Here is a 20,047-nt window from a genome sequence, read left to right on the forward strand (position 1 = left end):
TGTGACTTTGAGATATTTATATCTCTAGGTTGGAGAAGAGCAGCCATAATGTCCAACCCTAAGTGAGATGCTAGCCACCTAATATCCATATCTAGAATGCCTTTTGGGTTTATCTTGACATTACAAAAAATGCCCCAAACAAAAATGGGGACCAAAATTATAAAACTGCCTTTACTAAAAACAAATAAAAAATGGTTTTGCAAGGATAGAAAATAAATAAAAATTTTATATCAATAAATAAAGACATTTTCACAAAACCATTTTGACGATAAAACCTTTTAAATTAGTAGTTTGTAGGTATGCGTACACTTTCAAGTCACTGGCAATGGATTATTAGTCACTAAGATCTACTCTTACGTACATGAGGTCTTTCCATAGATGGACTCCACAAACCTTATGTGTACTAACCATCAAGAGACTAGTCCTCATGTCTCCCATAGTCTGAGTAATTTTGACTTGCACCCCTCAAACCTATCACAGTCCAACAATGCATACATAAACATATAATACATCATGATAGATGCGGTCAAGCTGAGAACTACAAAGTGGCTCATCAAGATGATCATCTAAAACACCGGTCCACTGGCCAAGTAGACCAAGAACTATGGTACAAATTTAATTAATTTTATAAACCACAAAATATAAATGCCACATGACACATGTCTCAAAATGAGAATATAGAAATGTCCAATAATATGCAAAAATTACACAAAAATAAATTTGTATTAGGCCACACAATTTTAATAGTTGATACTATATGCTTTTAAAGGTGTCCAATACTGATACCTGGCAGATGTGAAACAGTATAGATAGAGGATAAAATAATAAAAAACATTTTCTTGTAAGAAGTTTTAAAGATAAACATGTCCAATAAGACCGATCCGCACTAATACTACTATACTAATATCAGTATCGTATCGATTTTGAAGATGACCAATTCCCAATCCCATACCATGCACCAAAGCCATGGTAGGGATCCTTGACTACACATCTGCAAAACCTGAACACTTAAACTGCTATTTATGGTCTGACTTGTCGGTGGATCCCTCGTGCTAACAACAGACCGAAAAATTGGCCAGATCACTTTAAACCAGATTTAATGGTCTACTTCAAAGTGGATCTGAAACAATGAATCAGACACACTAGGCACTAGGGGAAGCTAAAGTCTATGATTCTCCTTTTATAGCTTCACTACACCAACGTTTTTTTTTTGGGAATTGAGAGCTCTATATATATATTTTGTGGGAGAATGTTCTCTGTGCCGGGGCGCAGGTTGCGCCCAAACACATGACGGTGGATGCAATGACCACCCTGTCCCTTTGAGTGGCAAGCCCATGTGTCTAGGTGCAACGTGCGTTGCGGCACAAAGAACATGAGCCCATATTTTGTATAGAGGGGGGGGGGATCGAACCGGGGAGGGGAGAAGATACCAGCCAGGAGACTCGAACTCTAGACCTCCTGGTGCGCATGGGCATGAAGCGCACCATAGCTCACAAACTGAGCTAGACAATTGTTGTTTCCACTACACCAATGTTTCACATGGCAAAAATCATAAACCATCTGCACCCCATCTAGCGGCGAAAAAATCCTCTACAGCTCGCATCGGACGGTTGGAGGAGTTCGTCTAGTGGATCTCACGGAATATGACACGTGGTGCAATCACGTAAGGTGGCATACGTTTTGGTATATAGACCCGGTTGTACAGACTACAGACGACTTCTCACTTCTATTCCGGGTAGAGCCCTCCCTCCCCAAGTGAAGCTCTCGTCGGCCGGAATGACCAAATCTCTCCGATCAGTCTTTTGTTTCCCGTTCCATCCATCGACGTTCTTAATCTCTCGAATCTGGATTGGCCAAGGACCGTAGAAAATTCCGGTAATGCTTTTCGCCTTTTAAGAATTATAATATATATATATATATATATATATATATATATATATATTTTTTTTCCTTTCTTGCAAACGAAGATGGAACTGAAATTTGTATTTGAAACCCTTCCACCATTAAACAGCACTGACTACAATAGAATTATTTTTGGTGATTTTTTTTTTTTAAATTAGTCTTTATTGCATCTGTTTTTGTATGTTTATTATTGTTTTTGGAACTTATTTCTATAGATTTTGGGGCTTTCAGGGTTAATTTCTGGTTTGAACATTGAAATGCCGAGATGGGATGCTGTTGAAATTCTCCCGGAATAATCATTCTTTTTAGTAAACCAACAGTTCATCTGGAACAATGGATCGTTCTAATTTGTAGAAATATTTTGTGGGTATGGAAGATAACAGCATACACTGTGACGTCGCAGTGGGTTTTGGTCTTAATAGGAAGGAGTTGATCAATCTCATAGATATGGAAGTTCCAGCGGGTCCAGACAACGAAACAATTGAAAGTTCTGTTGAAGGGGAGGTTCACCAGGCTGAGGAGGTTGGTAAGAGCACTGAGAGTACCTCAGGAAGGGAATTAGTTACAATTGAAGGGGACCCAAATGAACCACGAGTGGGTATGGAGTTTGATTCGGAAACAGCAGTGCATGCCTTCTATTCTGCATATGCTGATCGCGTTGGATTTGTCATCCGGTGGAGCAGACTTGGTCGCTCCAGGCGTGACCGTGCTGTTATTGCTCGGGAATTTGTGTGTAACAAAGAGGGTTTCCGAGTAGCTGATAAGCGTAATAAGGCTGGATCGAAGCCACGGGCAACCACGAGGGTAGGTTGCAAGGCAATGATGGCTGCAAAGAAACTAAATTCTGGAAAGTGGTTTATTTCAAAATTTGTGAGGGAGCACAGTCATCCACTGATTATTCTTGGTTATCGGAAGACTTCGATCTGTGGTCCATTTCCGGTTAGTCTATAGCTTTTCTGCAATATATTGTCAAATTATGATTGCATACTCATTCTAAGTTAATTATTGTCAGTCAGCTATCAATCATTATCAATGTCTGGGCAGTCTATACTGTTGCCTCTCTGTTCCACATTTGATTGCTGTGCTATGTATGACCTTTTTCTGTGTTCTTCCTGTTAATACTCTATGCTCAGATTGGTTGTAATTGCACCTCCAAAAAAAAAAAAGATTGCTTGTTATTTAGATCTGGAGCCTCAGGTGTTATTTGTAGACCTAAGTTAATAAATATAGAATGCAGCTAACTAGCTCAAATTAATTGAGGACCCAAACTGCAAGATTTTGAAGAGGAATCCGATGACAATTATGTTGTTTTAATCAGGAGATTGTAAATATCACAAGAAGTCAATGTTTAAGTAGATATCTGATGTAGGACAGCGTAGTTTTTCAAAATCTAGGGCTGAACTACAATAGAAGGGTGGTGTGGAAAGGAGGATAAAAGAGAAATATGGAAAGCGTGAGTGAAAGTTACTGTTTTGGGATTGTGAATATTCCCAAACAGTAGCTTAGAACAAAAAGAGACGAGAGGAGGGAGAATAGAGATCATAGTTTTCAAAGCGCCTAGGTGGACCAAGGCGAACAAGGGGGTAAAAAAAGGCAACACCAACGAGGCGACAAGGCGTTGTGTAGGTGGCAAAAAAAATTCAAGGTGAGAGAAAGGCCCCTGGACATCTAGGATATGTATGGCAACCATTCTGTTTCAAAAAAATGATTTTGAGTCAGAATTGATTTTTTCTATTTCTGGATTTTTGGAGTAATTCTGTACCAACAAATGTTGTATGGTAACAAATTGATTATGCTATTACAGAGAAACAGAAACATGTATGGATTGTCATTTTAACAGAAACAGTTTTCTCTTCTAATTCTATCAAATTACATAAAAATCTCATCCCTTAGGCATAATTTTCATAACACAATGAATGAAAATTGTTTATTGATTTCACTTGCAGCACAAGGGATTATAGATTTATAGTTGGATTTCAGACAATTGAGAGGGCCACCACCAATTCGGAGCCAATAATGCTAAACCCAAGAACCAACCAAGCTAAAGCTTTCAACCCAGATCGTAATGAAAAGTAATCACCAATTGTATGGTATTGAATGAGATTGGGCTGTAGAAGTAGAACTTCCTGTAAGAATGAAGCTAAGTTGAGCCCACCCAAAAGATATATAAATGAGCTATAACTACTAGCAAGGCTTGGTATGATTCATATATTAATTGTTCCCTGTAGGAATTAATTTGGGTAAACAAAAAAGAACTATACACTTCCTATTTCATTTATAACAAGAATGAAGCCAAATTATATCCAATTGAATGAACAAAGCCTAACTGCCCAAGAGAGCTAAAACAACCGAGACAACTCTCAAATTACAAAACAATCTTCTAGAACCCACAAGGGCAAGTATACACAGAGAACCAAATTTCAGAATAGACCTTCAGGCATGTCACCAATACCTCCTCCTCCCTGGTACATTTTTGCAATAATTGGACTGAAGAGACCCTCCAATTCCTTCATTTTGTCCTCCAATTCCTCCATTTCAGCCAATTGGTTCCTATCCAACCTTTCAATCGTCTCATTGATTGCCTTCTCAATCTTTTGCTTGTCTGCATGATCCAATTTCCCACTAAACCTCTCGTCCTTAATGGTATTCCTCATGTTATAAGCGAAGTTCTCAAGCAATCCAATGGTTGTTGAATCTGAGTTCACATAACACAAAAAACAGAACTTGTTCAGTAGCAGGTTCTTTTTCAGATACAATGTAGATTTTAGAAAAAAGGGATAGGAATTCTAACCTCTTGGGCATGCTAGATATGGCAAACGATCCCAAGGCAACCATACTCAACACAAATTAAATCCAATAACAAGGGTCAGAGTTCAATAAAAGTAGCTGAGGTATTTACCAAGAGAGGAGGGGGGGGAATGGAATAAGAAACTATAAACTGTTGAAGGGATGAAGATTGCCTTTTGTCCCTTTTTTGATGAAGATTGTAAATGCTATTGAAGAGATTTCTATATCTCAATCCAGGATGCTGCTATTTTAAAGCTTGCTAACTCCCTAACTTAATTACCAGGCTTTGGATATAAGCTTTTCAAATCCAGGATGCTGCTATTGTAAATGCTATTTCAAGTTTTCTATAATAAACCAGCAGCCATGTCTCTAACAAAAATAATAATAAAAAAAAAAACCAGCAGCCATGCTTAATGATGATCCCAAACATTGTCTTAATCCCTACAGCTAGTTTAGTCAATGTTACAAAACCTCGATCCTGCTTAATAAAACTGAAGGAAAACAGGAATCAGAGAGAGAGAGAGAGAGAGAGAGAGAGAGAGAGAGAGGTGCACCTATTTAACTTCTTCCTGCACTTCTTCAATGAATCAAAAAAATTTCCCCTGCACCTCAGCTTAGATGAGTTGTTCGTGAGCAGAAAGAGCAGGCCCAGCCGGTCCCTGCTGCTGGCTGCACCTGCTGTTCGCACCAACAGCAGGTGCAGCCTGCTCCATGCCAGCCCTCATCAATCAATCTCTCCTCCAATTCCCTTCTATATTTCCTCTTCCTACTACTACTTGAATTTCTCAGCAAAACCCCATTTTGAAATCGAAAAATTCTTTTCATTTAAAACCCTAAACCCAACTAATATTGTGCCTTGGAGATGAATGCAGCTCCCTATTACCTTAGACAACCTAATCCTATAATCCAACAAAGACAAAAGCAAAGAAGAAGATAATAACCCAACAATCCATGCATTCACAGTTACAAAATCCTACACTTTTGCTAAGGAAATCATATTAATTCATCAAAGGAAGACTAGACAAATGAAGCAACAACACCCAATAATTTCACATTTCCCATAACTATCTGAACTATTAAGAATCCTACCCATCAATACAAGCTAACCAATTTAGATGTAAGAAATGTGATTTGAGAATATCCTCCAAAATCAAAGAATTCAGCTAACTAAATTCAACACTTTCATCATACAAGCTTAATCAAAAGCCCAATTAGAATTTAAAAAAAAAGAAAAAAAAAGAAAAAAAAAGAAAAAAAAAAAAAGAGAACAAGCAAAAACAAAAGAAAACATCCAATGCCCATGATTACTAAAGAAGAAACTCGAGCAACAGAAGGGGTGGGGGAGACAAAGTAACAAACCCAATACTTTGAAGGAAAAACTTCAAATCTGTAAACCATAGAACCACAGAATGCCAACAAAAAATGAAGAAAAGGGTAGATACTTTCCAGAATAAGCTACAGAAAGACAGAATTTCTTCTTAACGAGGGGGGATAGATTGGTTACCTCATCGTACATGGACCGCACGAAACTCTTAAGCACTTGTAGAGAGTAACTACGAATGCCCCTGCAATTGAGACTATGGTTCCTATGGACCTTGCCGTACATATCGGTCAGTGGGGGAGACACGGTGAAGGACATCGAGAAGGAGTCTGACGGCAAAATCGGCAGCTTCTTCAGTGAAGGCAGGCCCAACATTGGTGACTGCTATCCCCCTCTGGCGGCACTCGGCCACTTCGATTTGGTCAGCCCCGATGCTGGTGGCAACAACACACTGCAAGGAGGGAAGACATCGGAAGATTTCAGAATCGATGGGGTGGAGACCTAAGCAGGCCAAAGCCTGACGGACTGGGCATGAGTGGTCAAGAATTGTTGGGTGGACATGGATTCCTCTTCCTAAGGCTTCAGAAGTCTGAACCTTTTGGCCAATGGGGCAAGAAACTGAATAGGGGGATAGTCAAAAATCAGAAGCTTGAGGTTGGAGGAGATGCAGAGGTCAACCTTGTGAGGTTCCTCCGTTTCTCTTAGGTTTTGTTATGTTTTGATGGCAAATTCCATCAATACCCTTGCGCTACTTAAGTTGGACGGTGTTTCCCGATTTTTGGCAGAATGGATTCTACAATGTGAGAAGCACCATTTTGGTGTTTCTCAAAAGCTTGCCAGAATCAATTATATCACCCGGTTCATTTCAAAAAATCACAGAAATGGACCGGACAATCCATACATAATCTATTTCAATTCTGCCCCCAGAATCAGAAAAAACATCAGAATCCATTTTTTGGAAGGTTACCATACATATTCCTAGGCGACGTCTGATTCTTGGGGAACAAAGGGGTTTGCCTCATGTTTTCATATAATTTATTATTTCAATGCCATTTATGGATTTCAATTCACATTGTCCATAACTTATCGAGCAATCTATGGTTTTTCTCAGCCCACTTAGGTAGTCCCTCTTTTTGGCCCTAATATCTACCGTGTGGTAGATCAGGAGGGCCTGGAATTTTGCGGATAGGTAGGTTCCAGTTCTCCTGTTCACATGGCAAGTTTCAGCCTTAATGGAGTTGCGGATAGGTAGGTCCCAGTTCTCCTGTTCACATGGCAAGTTTCAGCCTTAATGGAGTTGGCCGCATGGCTAAAAGGAGCCAACTTTTTGAAAAATGGTTAAAAAACAAATGGACAGATGAAAATACAAGGGAAAATATCAGTATAGAGGAGGGTTGTCTATGAATTTGTCTGTGAAATTTGACAAAGCTTCCATCTAGACTATACCCTATGTATCCAGTGGCAGAAATTGCGACAAACTTTTCCATGTGCTACAACTAGGTGGTTTATTACGGAAGCGTTTTCTCAACAGGCCATGCAAAGAAACCTTTTGGCATATAAAAACTGGAAGGGGAATTTAATAGCTTATATGTCTTGTGTGGTCAGATCATTGTCTCGGTTTCACAGCCTACCGAGACGAAATATGGGTCGACTTTAAATTCGACCTGGTTTGACATGGTTTCGACTCTGTTTGGGCCATAGTTCGGTAATTTCTAGTTTCGACCTGAAAACCTATATAAATTCATTTATCCCCATCAAAACTTGAGGAAATTGTTTCAAAACCAGGACAAGCATTTATTTATGCTAAATATATTTATCCCCATCGAAAATTGAGGAAACCTAGACAAGCACTTATTTATGCCAAGTAACGTTTAAGTAAATGTTTGTATATATTTTTTATTTATTTAAGATATTATTCATAAATAAGAAAATATCCCCTATTTGAATCCAATAAAAATAGTTAAAAAAATAAAATTCTAAAAGGATAAAAGTCAACCCCCGCAAGAACAAAAACTAGATTTCCTGCAGCAGGTGCAATTTTCATTTTTTAAATGTTGAGGTTTTTCTCAAATCTAAAAATTCCATGAATCTTAATATGATAAAACATTGCTAAAAACCAAAAGTGCGGTAAAATATTCATTTATTTTGATGTCTAAAAATTTATTTCCATTCATAACGATTTTAAACATCATTCACGCACACTAGATTAAGTTTGACCGGAACATAACTCATTCAATATAAATCAGATTTAAGTAATCTTGAATTGTTGTGAAGCTTTCCAACAAAGCTTTCAAACAAATCCAATATTGCTTAAATCTGATTTATATTGAAGGAGTTATGTTCCGGTCAAACCTTATTCGATACTATGTCTAAGAACAATATACACCAGCAAAATTGGGTCAAAAGCACGTATTATTTTTAGTGTTCTCTATGTGAAACTAATGCATGGATTGGGTTCAAAATGTCAAAAATAGGCAGCACAATAAGAATCAGGGCAAAAAATCAACTTTTGGGCCTCGAAACCAAGGTTTCAAGTTGGCTTGGAGAAAGTACCAAGTTTCGACCAAGATATGGTTGAAACGTAGGAAATCTCGGTTTCTGGCTGGTCGATATATTAATATGTACCCAGCATATAGGTTTCTATTTTCATGCAAGAATGCATCAATGGAACCCCATAATAGACAAGGGGTTGTTGGCAAAATGAGCAAATTGTAAGGAACATTGGGATGTGATACCCTAAATTTGATATTGAACCAGGGTCGCAATAACAATAGTAGTCTTCAAAGATTGAAATCAAGAAGGGGCAATCCAAACAAAGTGGTTGACCCAGTCGAAATAAAGAAAATAGATGCTGTTTGCCCCCAAAGAGTCCTGGTAGTGTTAAAATCATTGTTGTCAAGGTCGTTGCCTTGGTGCTAGCTTGTGTTGTCAAGGTGCCCAGGTCACAAAATCCATGATGAAAGGGAGGGAAAAGGTAGGAAAAGGGAAAAAAATGAAGTATGAAGAAAAAGGAGGAGACAAAGCAGTAGCAGCTGCTGCTGTTGCCACCAACGGAGAAGTTGCAGTGGCGGAAACTTCCCAGAAGAGGTCAAAAGCAGCAGCAACAGTTGGTTCCAGAGATGGAGCTGCAGTTGCCGCTACAATCATCTCTGCCGTCTCTATAGGAACAAATTTGAAGGATAAGCTTGGGTTCATAGCTGCCACCCAGGTGCCTGGCCAATGCCTAGGCTTGCCTTGGTGATGTAGATCGAAATATTCAGAAAAAAAGACCAAAACACTATTCATGTGAACAATGTCACAACCAATATTTAATGCAAAAGTCGACCTCAAACCAGGGAAACCAGCGGGAGATCGATTGCAACAGGATCAATAAAATAAAAGAAAAAGCTAAATAACTAAAACTGAATTTTTTTATTGCTATTTTCTGTTTACATACGAAAGAAGAACATCAAAGTATTGCAAAGAAGAAGAAAGGGATATAGAAGGGGGGATAGGATCAGCTATCTCAGCCCATCATCCTCTCACCCAAGGCTTTTCACCCACAGTATCTCACCGTTGCTGCATCTCACAGCTTCATCAATAACTCTTTTTCTTCAACCTCTGTCCCTTTTTTGCTCCGCCACATACTGGTGCAAACCCGAGTGATGTAGATCCAAGCCTCCTCGAGTTGAAGAAGCCACCCTAAGCATAGGGTCATAGTAGGAGTGATGCAGATTCATCACCAAATAGGGCTTGTTTCATTGGGAATAAGTCTAGGGTTGGGTTACATATATGTTGGGTCTTTGATCCCATGGGTTTCTAATGTAATAGGCCACTTTTATGGGACTAAAATATGGGTAGGGGTGTAAATGAATAGCCAAAATCCGTTTCCGTATCCGTGTTCGTATCCGTTTAGCACTATTTGAATCCGTCCGAAAGCTAAACGGATGCGGATACGGATAGGCTATAGCTATCCGAAAAGCTATATTTACATGTAAACGGATAAAATATCCGATCCGTATCCTTGTCCGTATCAGTTTAGCACTATCCGAATCCGTCCAATAGCTAATCGGATGCGGATGCGGATATAGCACTATCCGAGCTGAATCCGATCCGTTTACAACCCTAAATATGGGTAAATAGGTTGCATACGGGATTAGCTCCCATATTTAGTTTTATTTCTATACTTAGCTTTTTATTTGGTGTTTTAAATTGACCGGTTCAACCAATGGTTCAATTTAAGTGATTTTATTAGTTTTTCTTTTAGTTGTTTAGTTAGTCTGGATCAGGACTCTATTTTGAGTCTATTTCAGTTTCCTAGTCAGTTTAAGCTAGCTAATAGGTTAGGGATAGGATTAGGCCTTTCCTTTTTAGTGTCTAAGTCTATTTTTGAGTCTTCTATATAAGTTTGTAAGGGAGGCCAACATTGAAGACAAATTTTGATTAATAAAAATTCAGCTTTATGCTTGCTGCCTTTGTTGCTGCTATTCTCTCCTATGAGATCCAGTCTTGTGAGTTATATCAAGACCCCCCTTGTGAGTCATATAAAGGATTATTGAAGGACTGGAATTCCCAGTGACTCCTTGCATCTTGTAGATCGGGAGGTCCTCTCTTAGCTCTTCTTCAATCTGCTACTGTTGGAGATTAGTGTTATTCAAGTAAGTAGTTTATTTAATTCTACAATTACCTTCTTCTTCTAATCCTCCAACCCTAGCCTTCACAATCTGCCCAACATTCCCTCCATTTAAACCTACTCCATTTCCCTCTCCATCCATCAAACCTAGCCCTCCATTAAACCTGCAACTTCCACCTTCGAATCATAGCTTAGTTTCTAAGCAACCATCATCCCACCATCAGATCTGTCCCAAACTTTCCGCATACATCCACCACACTCCCCTCTATACTCAATCCTACTTTCAGCTCAATCAGACCACTCAAACCCTAATCCCCCTCTTCTCCCATAAAACCCTAACCCTAAAACTATACATGCAGACTCCACCTGGCTTCAAGTTTCCCTCAACTGAAGGGAAAGTTTGCTTGCTCAAGAAGGCACTAGATGGTCTTAAACAATCCCCGAAGGCTTGGTTTGAGAGGTTTAGACAAGCCATTTTGAAGAATGGTTATTCCCAGAGCCAAGCTGACCACACTTTATTTACCCGGCGAGGTAATGGTACCATCACAACCCTTATTGTCTATGTTGATGACATTGTAGTGACTGAAGATGACAGGGTTGAGATAGCTAGGCTGAAGACCTACTTAGCTCAACAGTTTGAGATTATAGATTTGGGTCTCATAAAGTACTTCTTGGGGATTGAAGTGTCAAGGTCTAAGAAGGGAATAAATATATGTCAAAGGAAGTTTATCCTAGACTTGTTGAAAGAGATAGGTATGTTAGGTTGCAAACTTGCAAACTCTCCTATTGATTATAATCATAAGCTAGGAGAAGACTTTGGACCTTCCCTTGTTGATGCCTGGAAACACCAGAGGCTTGTAGGGAAGTTGATTTATCGCTCTTTGACTCACCCAGATATCACCTATGCAGTTGGGGTGATGAGTCAGTTTATGCATGCCCCCAAGAGTGGGCACTTGGATGCTATTTATCGGATTCTCAGATACTTGAAGTCCTCTCCAGGAAAGGGTCTCCTATATGCCAAGTACAACCATTTGAGAATTAAAGGCTACACTGATGCTGATTGGGCTGATTCAGTTTCTGATAGACGATCTACATCTGGCTATTGTACTTTTGTGGGTGGTAATATGGTCACATGGAGGAGTAAAAAGCAACCAGTTGTGGCTCGATCAAGTGCAGAGGCAGAATTTAGAGCTATGGCTCATGGAGTATGTGAACTCCTATGGTTGAGACGGTTGGTTTTAGAGTTGGGATTTGATGAGGCACCCATGAGACTCTATTGTGATAACAAGGCTGACATTAGTATAGCATACAACCCTGTGCAACATGACAAAACAAAGCACATTGAAGTTGACAGACACTTCATCAAAGAAAAGATTCTCTGGGTACATTTGTACTCCCTTTGTGAAGACCGGTGATCAATTGGCAGACAACTTCACCAAAGGACTCATTCCTCACCAGTTCAGTGCTCTTTTATGCAAGTTGGGTATGTACAACATTTATTCTCCAGCTTGAGGGGGAGTGTTAGAGTTTATGTTTTAGGGGTATTTCTGTAACTGGTTATTGTATTGTGCCTTAAGTTGTATTTTGTCTCTTGTTTTTTCTTTTTCCTTTTACCTCCCTAGGGAGCTGTTTATAATTCCAGCAGTTGATTAATGAAGAATACAGGGGAGAGAAATCGATTCTCTCCCATTCTCTTCTCTTACTTCTTGTCTTGAATCAATCCTAGCTCATTTCTAACTAGTAGATCAGAATCGTCCACCTCCGGTGCATTATCAACTTCAGCAACAGCGTTTACTTTTTGGTGGAGTGGACAATACTTAGCATAATGCCCAGTTTCTTGACAATGGAAACATTGTGCCTTGTCGCCACTAGTCATAGGAGCCTTACCTTTGTCTTGTTGGGTAAAGGTTGTGGGTCGATTAGGGGCTGTTGTAGCAGGTTTTTTGTGCTGGAAAATTCTTCTTATTCTCCCCAGTCTGATAACCTAACCTCTTGTTATTGGAAGCCAATAACTCTTTAGCACGTAGGGCCTTCTCAAAACAGTCTCTAACATTCACCACATCAACAACGCCAATGGCCCTATTAATTTCAGGCTGGAGACCCAATCTGAATCGTGACAAGACTTGTATATCTCTCTCCCTAATCCATGTACGAGAAGATAGAGAATCGAACTGCTTCATATACTCCACAACTGTTAAATTACTTTGGCGAAGAGAATTTAATGTGTCTTGTAGTTGTGCTCTAAAAGTGGGTGGCAAATACTTGTCCTGCAACTCCTCTTTCATCTCCTCCCATGTGGCAGGTGCTCTACCAAGATCCTCCAACTCATTCTCATTAGTTCTCCACCACTCAAGTGCAACTCCAACTAGCTTTGTTCGTGCTAGCTTCATTTTTCGTGCCATTGACAGTTCATAACAATCAAAGTAGTCGTCCAACGCTGCCAACCAGTCATAGAACACTTGGGGATCATGTTTTCCTGAGTATTCCTTGAGTTCAAGCTTAACCTTTTGAGAATCACCAGTGTGCCTATGAAGTGTGGGCCGATCACCGTAAAATAACTCCGTAGATGCTCTTCAAAGGTCGGCTGTACTGCTGGAACCCTTTGTGGGCCTCTTCCTACACCCTTCAGGTTAGGAAAGTTGGCTGCAGAGTGAGCTGGTTGGATGTCTTCATCTAATGGAAGGTGGGTGGCATTATTAGGGGCAGCAACTCTAGCTGCCATTGCTGAGGGTCTCTCATCCATAAGCTTCTGGTTCTCAGTGATCTGGTTATTCAGTTTTTTAAACATCTCCAGCAAAGCTGCCATGGGATCAGGTGGACCAGAAGGTCCAGCATTATTGTTCCCTGGCATGGTCTTTGATACCACTTAATGTAGGACAGGATTGAAGGTTCAACCAGTCCCAAAACAGGATCAGAAATCAGGGAAAAATTGGTTCAGTTTGATGTTTTAAGGCTGGGTTGATTTGGTGGGTTAATGGGTAGGTCTAAGGTCAGGGTTAAGATGAGGGAATAGGTCTGATCGATAGGGAATAAAAAAAGGCTAAGGGAAAATCGGCAGCAGGGCAGTTGTCTCTGCCGATTGGTTCTGCAGACTGGGAAAACAGGGTTTAATGGGATTTTGGAGATTTATTGTGGAAGGTGGTCTGCAGGCCAGGTGGGACTAAGGGTAGGATCGAGTGGAGGTCTTAGAGGGGGGAAGATTTGCTGAAAAGCTTGAAGAAAACTAATGGCTGGATAGGGCAGGAGAGAGAGGGAATGGAATTAGAAGGTTAGCCAAAAATAGAAGGTAACCTGGGAATGAAGGTCTGGGCAGCAGCAATGGAGTTCGGTTGAAGGGGAGAGACTTCTGAAGGCTTGAAGACTTGTAGGGAATGAAACTCAGCAACAAGAAAGGACCTCCTGGGCTTCCCACCGTAAGGAGTCAGCAAGATCCAACACCAGCTCCTCCCTCCAAGGATCAAACACCAAGGAACAGCTTCATGGAAGCAAAAACTTGCATACAGTAGACATATATTTTTGAATCAAATTGTGGAGCTCTTAGGCCCCTCCTTGGGTTGTATTTATAATCCTTGAATGAGGTTACATAGCACTATCAACTACTAAGTTGATGTGAAGACTTTCTAATTTAAAAAATAGAAACTAACTACTAAATACAAAATGCACCAAAAAAAACTACTAAATACAAAAATAGAAAGTACAAACTTCTAATTATGAAAATAGAAACTAAACTGAAAATAGAAACTAACTTAAGCAACTAAGTTTCTAAAATATAAAGGCATCTTGACTGGTCAAAGGCCAGCTGGCTCCACTAAGGGCTGTGACACTGTTCACGTGAACAGTGTTTCCTGGTCCAAAACTGGCCCAATATTTGGGCTGGTTCAAGTCTGGCTCAATGGAGGAACAACCTTCTTCTTCTTTTTCCTTGAACACACCCTTGGTTCTACATCACAATAACCCAGCGACAACCAATAGCTGATTTACCAAGGGTAACGGAACAAGATCCCATGTCCGATTTTTCTCCAACGCCGACATTTCCTCGGTCATAGCAGCCCTCCAACCAGGACTAGCTAATGCCTCTACAACAAACTTAGGAATAGGTAGACTCTCAATAGTATTCAAACAGGAATGGGAGGTAGAGGATAAACCAGAGTGGGACACAAAGTTAGAAAGAGGATGTTGGGTACAACTCGAACACCCTTCGAATAGCAATAAGAACATCAATATCTGAAGAAACATCAAGAGAAGAAGGATTGCCTAGGATAGGATCAGCCGGCGAAGAAGAGGAGGCAAAGGTTGATGAAAGGGGTGGGGCCAAACATTCCGAAGATGGCACTGGTACGTGGTGTTGGAGAAACCTGTCAAACTTGTCATGCAGGAGATTGGACAATATATAAAGGGAGATCATCATCTAACTCAGAAACAACAAAAGAGGAATCAACATAAGGGGTAGACTAAAGTTCAAGAACTCGGTTTCGGTACGGGTTTCACCCAGCCAAAAAACCGAGTTGGGCCGAGTTCTCGGCGAGTTGGTGCATTTTTTTGAACTCGAAGGCTGGTTTCGGTGGGTTTGAGACCTAGTTTGAGCCTGAAACTTGGTACTCGGCCTATTTTAGGCAATTTAAACACAGTGGTACTATCAGATTTTGCAAAACAAACAAATCCCAGGAGTTTGACTTAGTGGGAAACCAGGACATACACTTATTTATGCCAGATACCAGGATATGTACTTATTTATGCCTAATATCATTTAAGTAAATGATTATTCATTTACTTAAGATATTATTCATAAATAAGCAAATACCCCCCTATTTGAATCCAATAAAAATAGTTTAAAAAAATCGAATTCCAAAATGATAAAAAGTCAACCCCCAGGTCAAGAACAAAAACTAGATTTTCGGCAATAGGTGCAATTTTCAACTGTTAAATGTTGAGGTTTTTCTCAAATAAAAAAATTCCATAAATCTTAATATAGTAAAGCATTTCTAAAAGCCAAAAGTGCAGTAAAATATTCATTTGTTTTGATGTCTAAAAAAATATTTCTTTCAAAATGACTTTGACAACATTTGCGCACACCAAATAAGGTTTGATCGAAACATAACTCCTACAATTTAAATTAGATTTAAGCAAAGCAAATCCAAGATTGAGGTATATTACCATGTAAAATAGAGGAAAGCACGCGGTTAATGAGATAACACGCAGTCAAAACAACATCAGCCCAAAAAGGTTTGGTCACCTTCATCTCAAATAAAAGAGATCGTGTGACCTCCAGACGATTCTTTCTTTTTGCCACACTGTTTTGTTGTGGGGTGTCGGCACAGGAGGATTGATAAAGAATGGCATGCTGAATCATAATAATAGTAAAGGGATCATAAAAGAATGCTTTAGCATTATCCCTACGAAGAATATGCAAAGGAGTACTAAACTGTATTTTAACCTCATTCACGAAAGCACAAAAAATAGAGAATAGCTCTGAACGATGTTTCATTAAATAAAGCCAAGTAACTCTTGAAAGTGATCCACAAAAGTAACAATATAACAAAAGCCCAACTTAGAAACAACTGGACAAGGACCCCATACATCTGAATGAACTAAAGAAAAAGGTTGGTTAAACCGTTGATTGACTCTAGGGGGATAGCTTACATGGTGAAGCTTCCCAAACTGATAGGACTCACAATTTAAGCTGGGAATAGACCAAAACGAGAATCTAAAAGCCTTAAACTAAGAAACGATGGATGACCCAAACGACAATGGACTTGGTTAAGTGATGCCACACTTGAACACGCCATAGATTAAGTGTCCTCGAGTAGGTACCCCACCCCCCCAATTCACGACCTCTACCAATCATCTTCTTCGTCGTAAGGTCCTGAAAGACATGGGAATCAAAGAAAAAGGTGACAGAACAATTATAAGTTTCGGTAAACTTGTTAACAGACAAAAGATTAAACGGAAACTCAGGCAAATAAAGAACAAAAGACAACGATAAAGGAGTGGCATGAACAATGCCTATACCAATTACTTTAGAAGAACCATAAGCTAAGGTTGCGTTTGGTAACGGTCTGAACAAAGAATGCCTGTTCTTGACTAGAAATGTTCTTTTGCGTTCTTGGTCTAGAACGGCGTTCTGAGACCGAAAATGACCGTTTGGTAACGGTCTCAAGAACGTGTTCAGAACAAAAATGGTGTTTGGTAAAACCGGTTCTTTCAAATTTGATATTAATTACAATAATGCCATTTCCTTCTAAATTATTCCAAAAAATACTTGTAAAATCATTTTCTCTCTTACCAACCTTAGCATAAAATTAAAATATCTCATTAACATAACCAAAATAATTATAAAAATATGTCAAATTTCAAAAATACCATTAATATTGGGTTCTTGTGTGGAACTGTGGATTAGTGCCATAACTGACTATACTATGAACACTTGAATAAAAAAGTCTTGGTGGATTATCCCCTTGGAACATGAGCATGTTCCAAGTGCTCTACCAATTTGAGCTAAAGACCCATTAAGTAGAGATCCAAAACAGAAATACAACAAAAAAAGTCACAGTAGCATGAATCTTCACATGAGGAATGAAATGAGCAAAGGTCTAAAACAGAAATACAGCAAGAGAGTCGCAATGAAATGAATATTTGCATGAGAAAGTTAACAAGCAAGATTTCCAAATTGGAATTCAGCAGGTGAGTTATGATCTCATCAAAATGGGAAATAAATAGAGTCAACATGAATGCATCTAACTTGAAAAAAAAAAAAGGAAAATGAAAATTCAGGAGGGAAGTTATGAATACATCCATTCACAAGAAGGAAAAGAGATCTCATCTTCCATATCTTTCCCAAAGCTATGCAGGTTTAAAGGCAGCAATTGTTCAAAGGGAAAGACCCTTGATTGATCTGTTATCATATAGATCTAACAAGGTCTATGCAGGTATGGAAGAATGAATAATCCATTTTGATCATGAGCACTAAACCACTCTTTTTGGTGTTCATTTGCAAAAATTCAGGAGAGGCATATACATTCATTATGCAGCAACCATGTACATCATTTACCAAACAGATTAATAGCATATAGAATATATAAATTTATCAAAAGAAGTCCCTAATTTAGACTGTAAATCAGTTTTTGCACCAGTGGACTTATAAAGTTATGTTTTGCCACTTGGACAGCTCTAACTGGGTTTTAAGACTTGACAGGTGGGCAAAGAACTTTATTGGCCTCATCTAACATGCTACTTGGCATATTTATGAGCCAACCAAAGACCAATCAGATAAACTTTACACTATTTATTTATTTCATCATCTGAAATGGGGAAATTGGAGATGATATCTCTCCAGTCAAAAGTTGGCTCTGTGAAAGGTATCCAAAGCAAATCATGTCTCTAAGTTTGCTTTTCAAAAAGAAGCAAGAGGTTAAGGCTGAGGAGGAGCCCTTTGGCCTTCTTTATAACCAAGAAAGATATCTCCACTTGAACCACCTCCATGTGGGTCTTCTCTTCCACCTGAGAGGAATCCATTGGAAAATTAGAAATTGGCCATTGTGATTTTTCTTTTCTATAAATTGCCTATTGTGAGAACCTTCTATCTCTTCATACAATTTCCCAATATTTAATTTCTTCTAGTCCTCAGTCTCTCACAATTGTCTTCCCCAGGAGCTCTTTGGCCTTCCTAATTAACCAAGAAATTAAGGATGGCAGAAGCAATACTTTCTGATCTTGCAACCAAAATCTTAGAGGATTTGGACTCTCTCCTCATCCAAGAGATTGGACTAGAATCTGGAGAACTAAAACAGGAATTGAGTAAGCTCAAGGACTGTTTATCCACAACCAATGCCATATTATTGGATGCAGAGAAGAAAGGTGCACTGAACGATGTGTTAAAGAAATATTCAACAAATATAAGAAAAAAACTCTTTCACTCTCTCACTCTTTCACTCACTTTCACTCCAAAATGCAAAGCCACCCCAAGGCTGAAAAAGGCTAAACAGATCAACCCTCCCTTTTAAACCCATTTAAACATTATTAGGAAACTTAGGAAGAACAGACTAAGATTTAATTAGAAGAAGTAATCAATAAAAATCTGAAAATTAGGGCTGAATAGAGAAAACGTTTGATACCCACAGGGGAATAACAGAAGTAGCAGCAGCAGTGGGCAAAAGGAGCCAAGACTGAGTTCGAGCAGCCCTCTTAGAGGGTGGAATAAAACCCTAAAATCCTGTAGAGAACAGAACTTAGGAGAGACACCAATAGAGGATCGATTTCTGCAAAGAAACCCCAGGTTACAGCAGGGCTCGAGTGGACTGAAAGCTGGAGTTTGGAGCTTGAACTTCAGCAGCACAGATGGAGGTCTTCTTGCATAATAGCAGGGGTTTGGCAGTAGTTAACTTGATGGGGAAACACCCTTCAATTAACAGCAACAGAGAACACAGCACAAGAAAGAACTACTAGCTTGAGAATTTATGCAACCAAATTTTCCTCCAAAATCTACTGAAACAGTCTCCACTCGCTACCATGAGTTCATTGAAAAAAAAAATAAGAAACACATTCGAGCAATTTATGCAACCAAACTGCATACAGAAGAGCACTTGCCGTTTTGAGTTTTAGATCTGAGATATAATATTAACCTAAGACAAAAGATGTATCAAAGGGGTGCTGATCCATACCTTTTCGGCTGTAGGGTGCTGATTAAAGGGGTGCTGATTCACTTCCTGAGACAAAATGGGAAACAAATTGGATCAATCTTCACAGAAATATCCACATAGAGACAGTGAGAGGGAGAGTATGAGAGGGAGAGAGAGAGACAGAGAGAGGAAAAGAGCCAAAAAACGACACAGAGACAGTGAGGGAGAGTATGAGAAGGAGAGAGAAACAGAGAGAGGGAAAGAGCGAGAGAGAGGTGCAGAGAGTCCGAGAGATAGAGAGGGAGAGAGAGAAACAGAGAGAGGGAAACAACGCGCGAGGGAGGAAGAGCATGCGAGAAATAGAGAGGGAGAGAGAGTGAGAGATCTCACCTAGGGTTGGAGATCGAGGAGTCCTCCCTTCGTCGTCTCCAAACTTGGTGCTAGCAGAGCGAGAGATGAGTTTCGTGATTTGTCTCAAAAAATCACGGGTTTTGTCCGTTGCGAGTCGTTCTTGTTCTTTTGGTGCTCAAAACCTCCGGTTCGTTCTAAAAGAACGAAAAAACGAACCGCACAGCTAAACGCTTTTTGATGTTTTTTTGTTCTTTTAGAACAAAAGAACTGTTCTAAACGCCGTTCTGAACGTTACCAAACGCGCCCTAAGGTAACACTAGAGGACGATGTACGAAAGGAGGAAAGTATACGTGATACCCAGTAATATGGTCCGATGCACCTGAATCAATGATCCAGGGGTGGGAAGCAGTGGAAAGACATGTAGTGGCATTACCTGTCTGAACAAATGTAACAGTAGGT

The 20,047-nt window shown here is 39.5% G+C and overlaps 1 protein-coding gene and 1 long non-coding RNA gene across 2 annotated transcripts in view; both read left to right on the forward strand.

Moving 5' to 3' along the window:
* The first annotated feature begins 1,730 nt into the window (after nucleotides 1-1,730).
* LOC122662534 (protein FAR1-RELATED SEQUENCE 5-like) overlaps nucleotides 1,731-20,047 on the forward strand; it is a 33,290-nt gene continuing 14,973 nt past the window's right edge. The window contains exons 1-2 of the mRNA XM_043858191.1: nucleotides 1,731-1,875; nucleotides 2,134-2,841. Of these exons, the coding sequence (XP_043714126.1) occupies nucleotides 2,272-2,841 (570 nt within the window). The 5' untranslated portion in view covers nucleotides 1,731-1,875; nucleotides 2,134-2,271. The remainder of the gene's footprint in view (nucleotides 1,876-2,133; nucleotides 2,842-20,047) is intronic.
* LOC122662535 lies at nucleotides 7,007-7,318 on the forward strand. Its single transcript, XR_006333050.1, has 2 exons — nucleotides 7,007-7,199; nucleotides 7,259-7,318. It is a non-coding gene; the product is annotated as an uncharacterized LOC122662535 (long non-coding RNA).

Source organism: Telopea speciosissima, chromosome 5, assembly GCF_018873765.1.
Source record: "Telopea speciosissima isolate NSW1024214 ecotype Mountain lineage chromosome 5, Tspe_v1, whole genome shotgun sequence".
In the NCBI taxonomy this organism is placed as follows: Eukaryota; Viridiplantae; Streptophyta; class Magnoliopsida; order Proteales; family Proteaceae; genus Telopea; species Telopea speciosissima.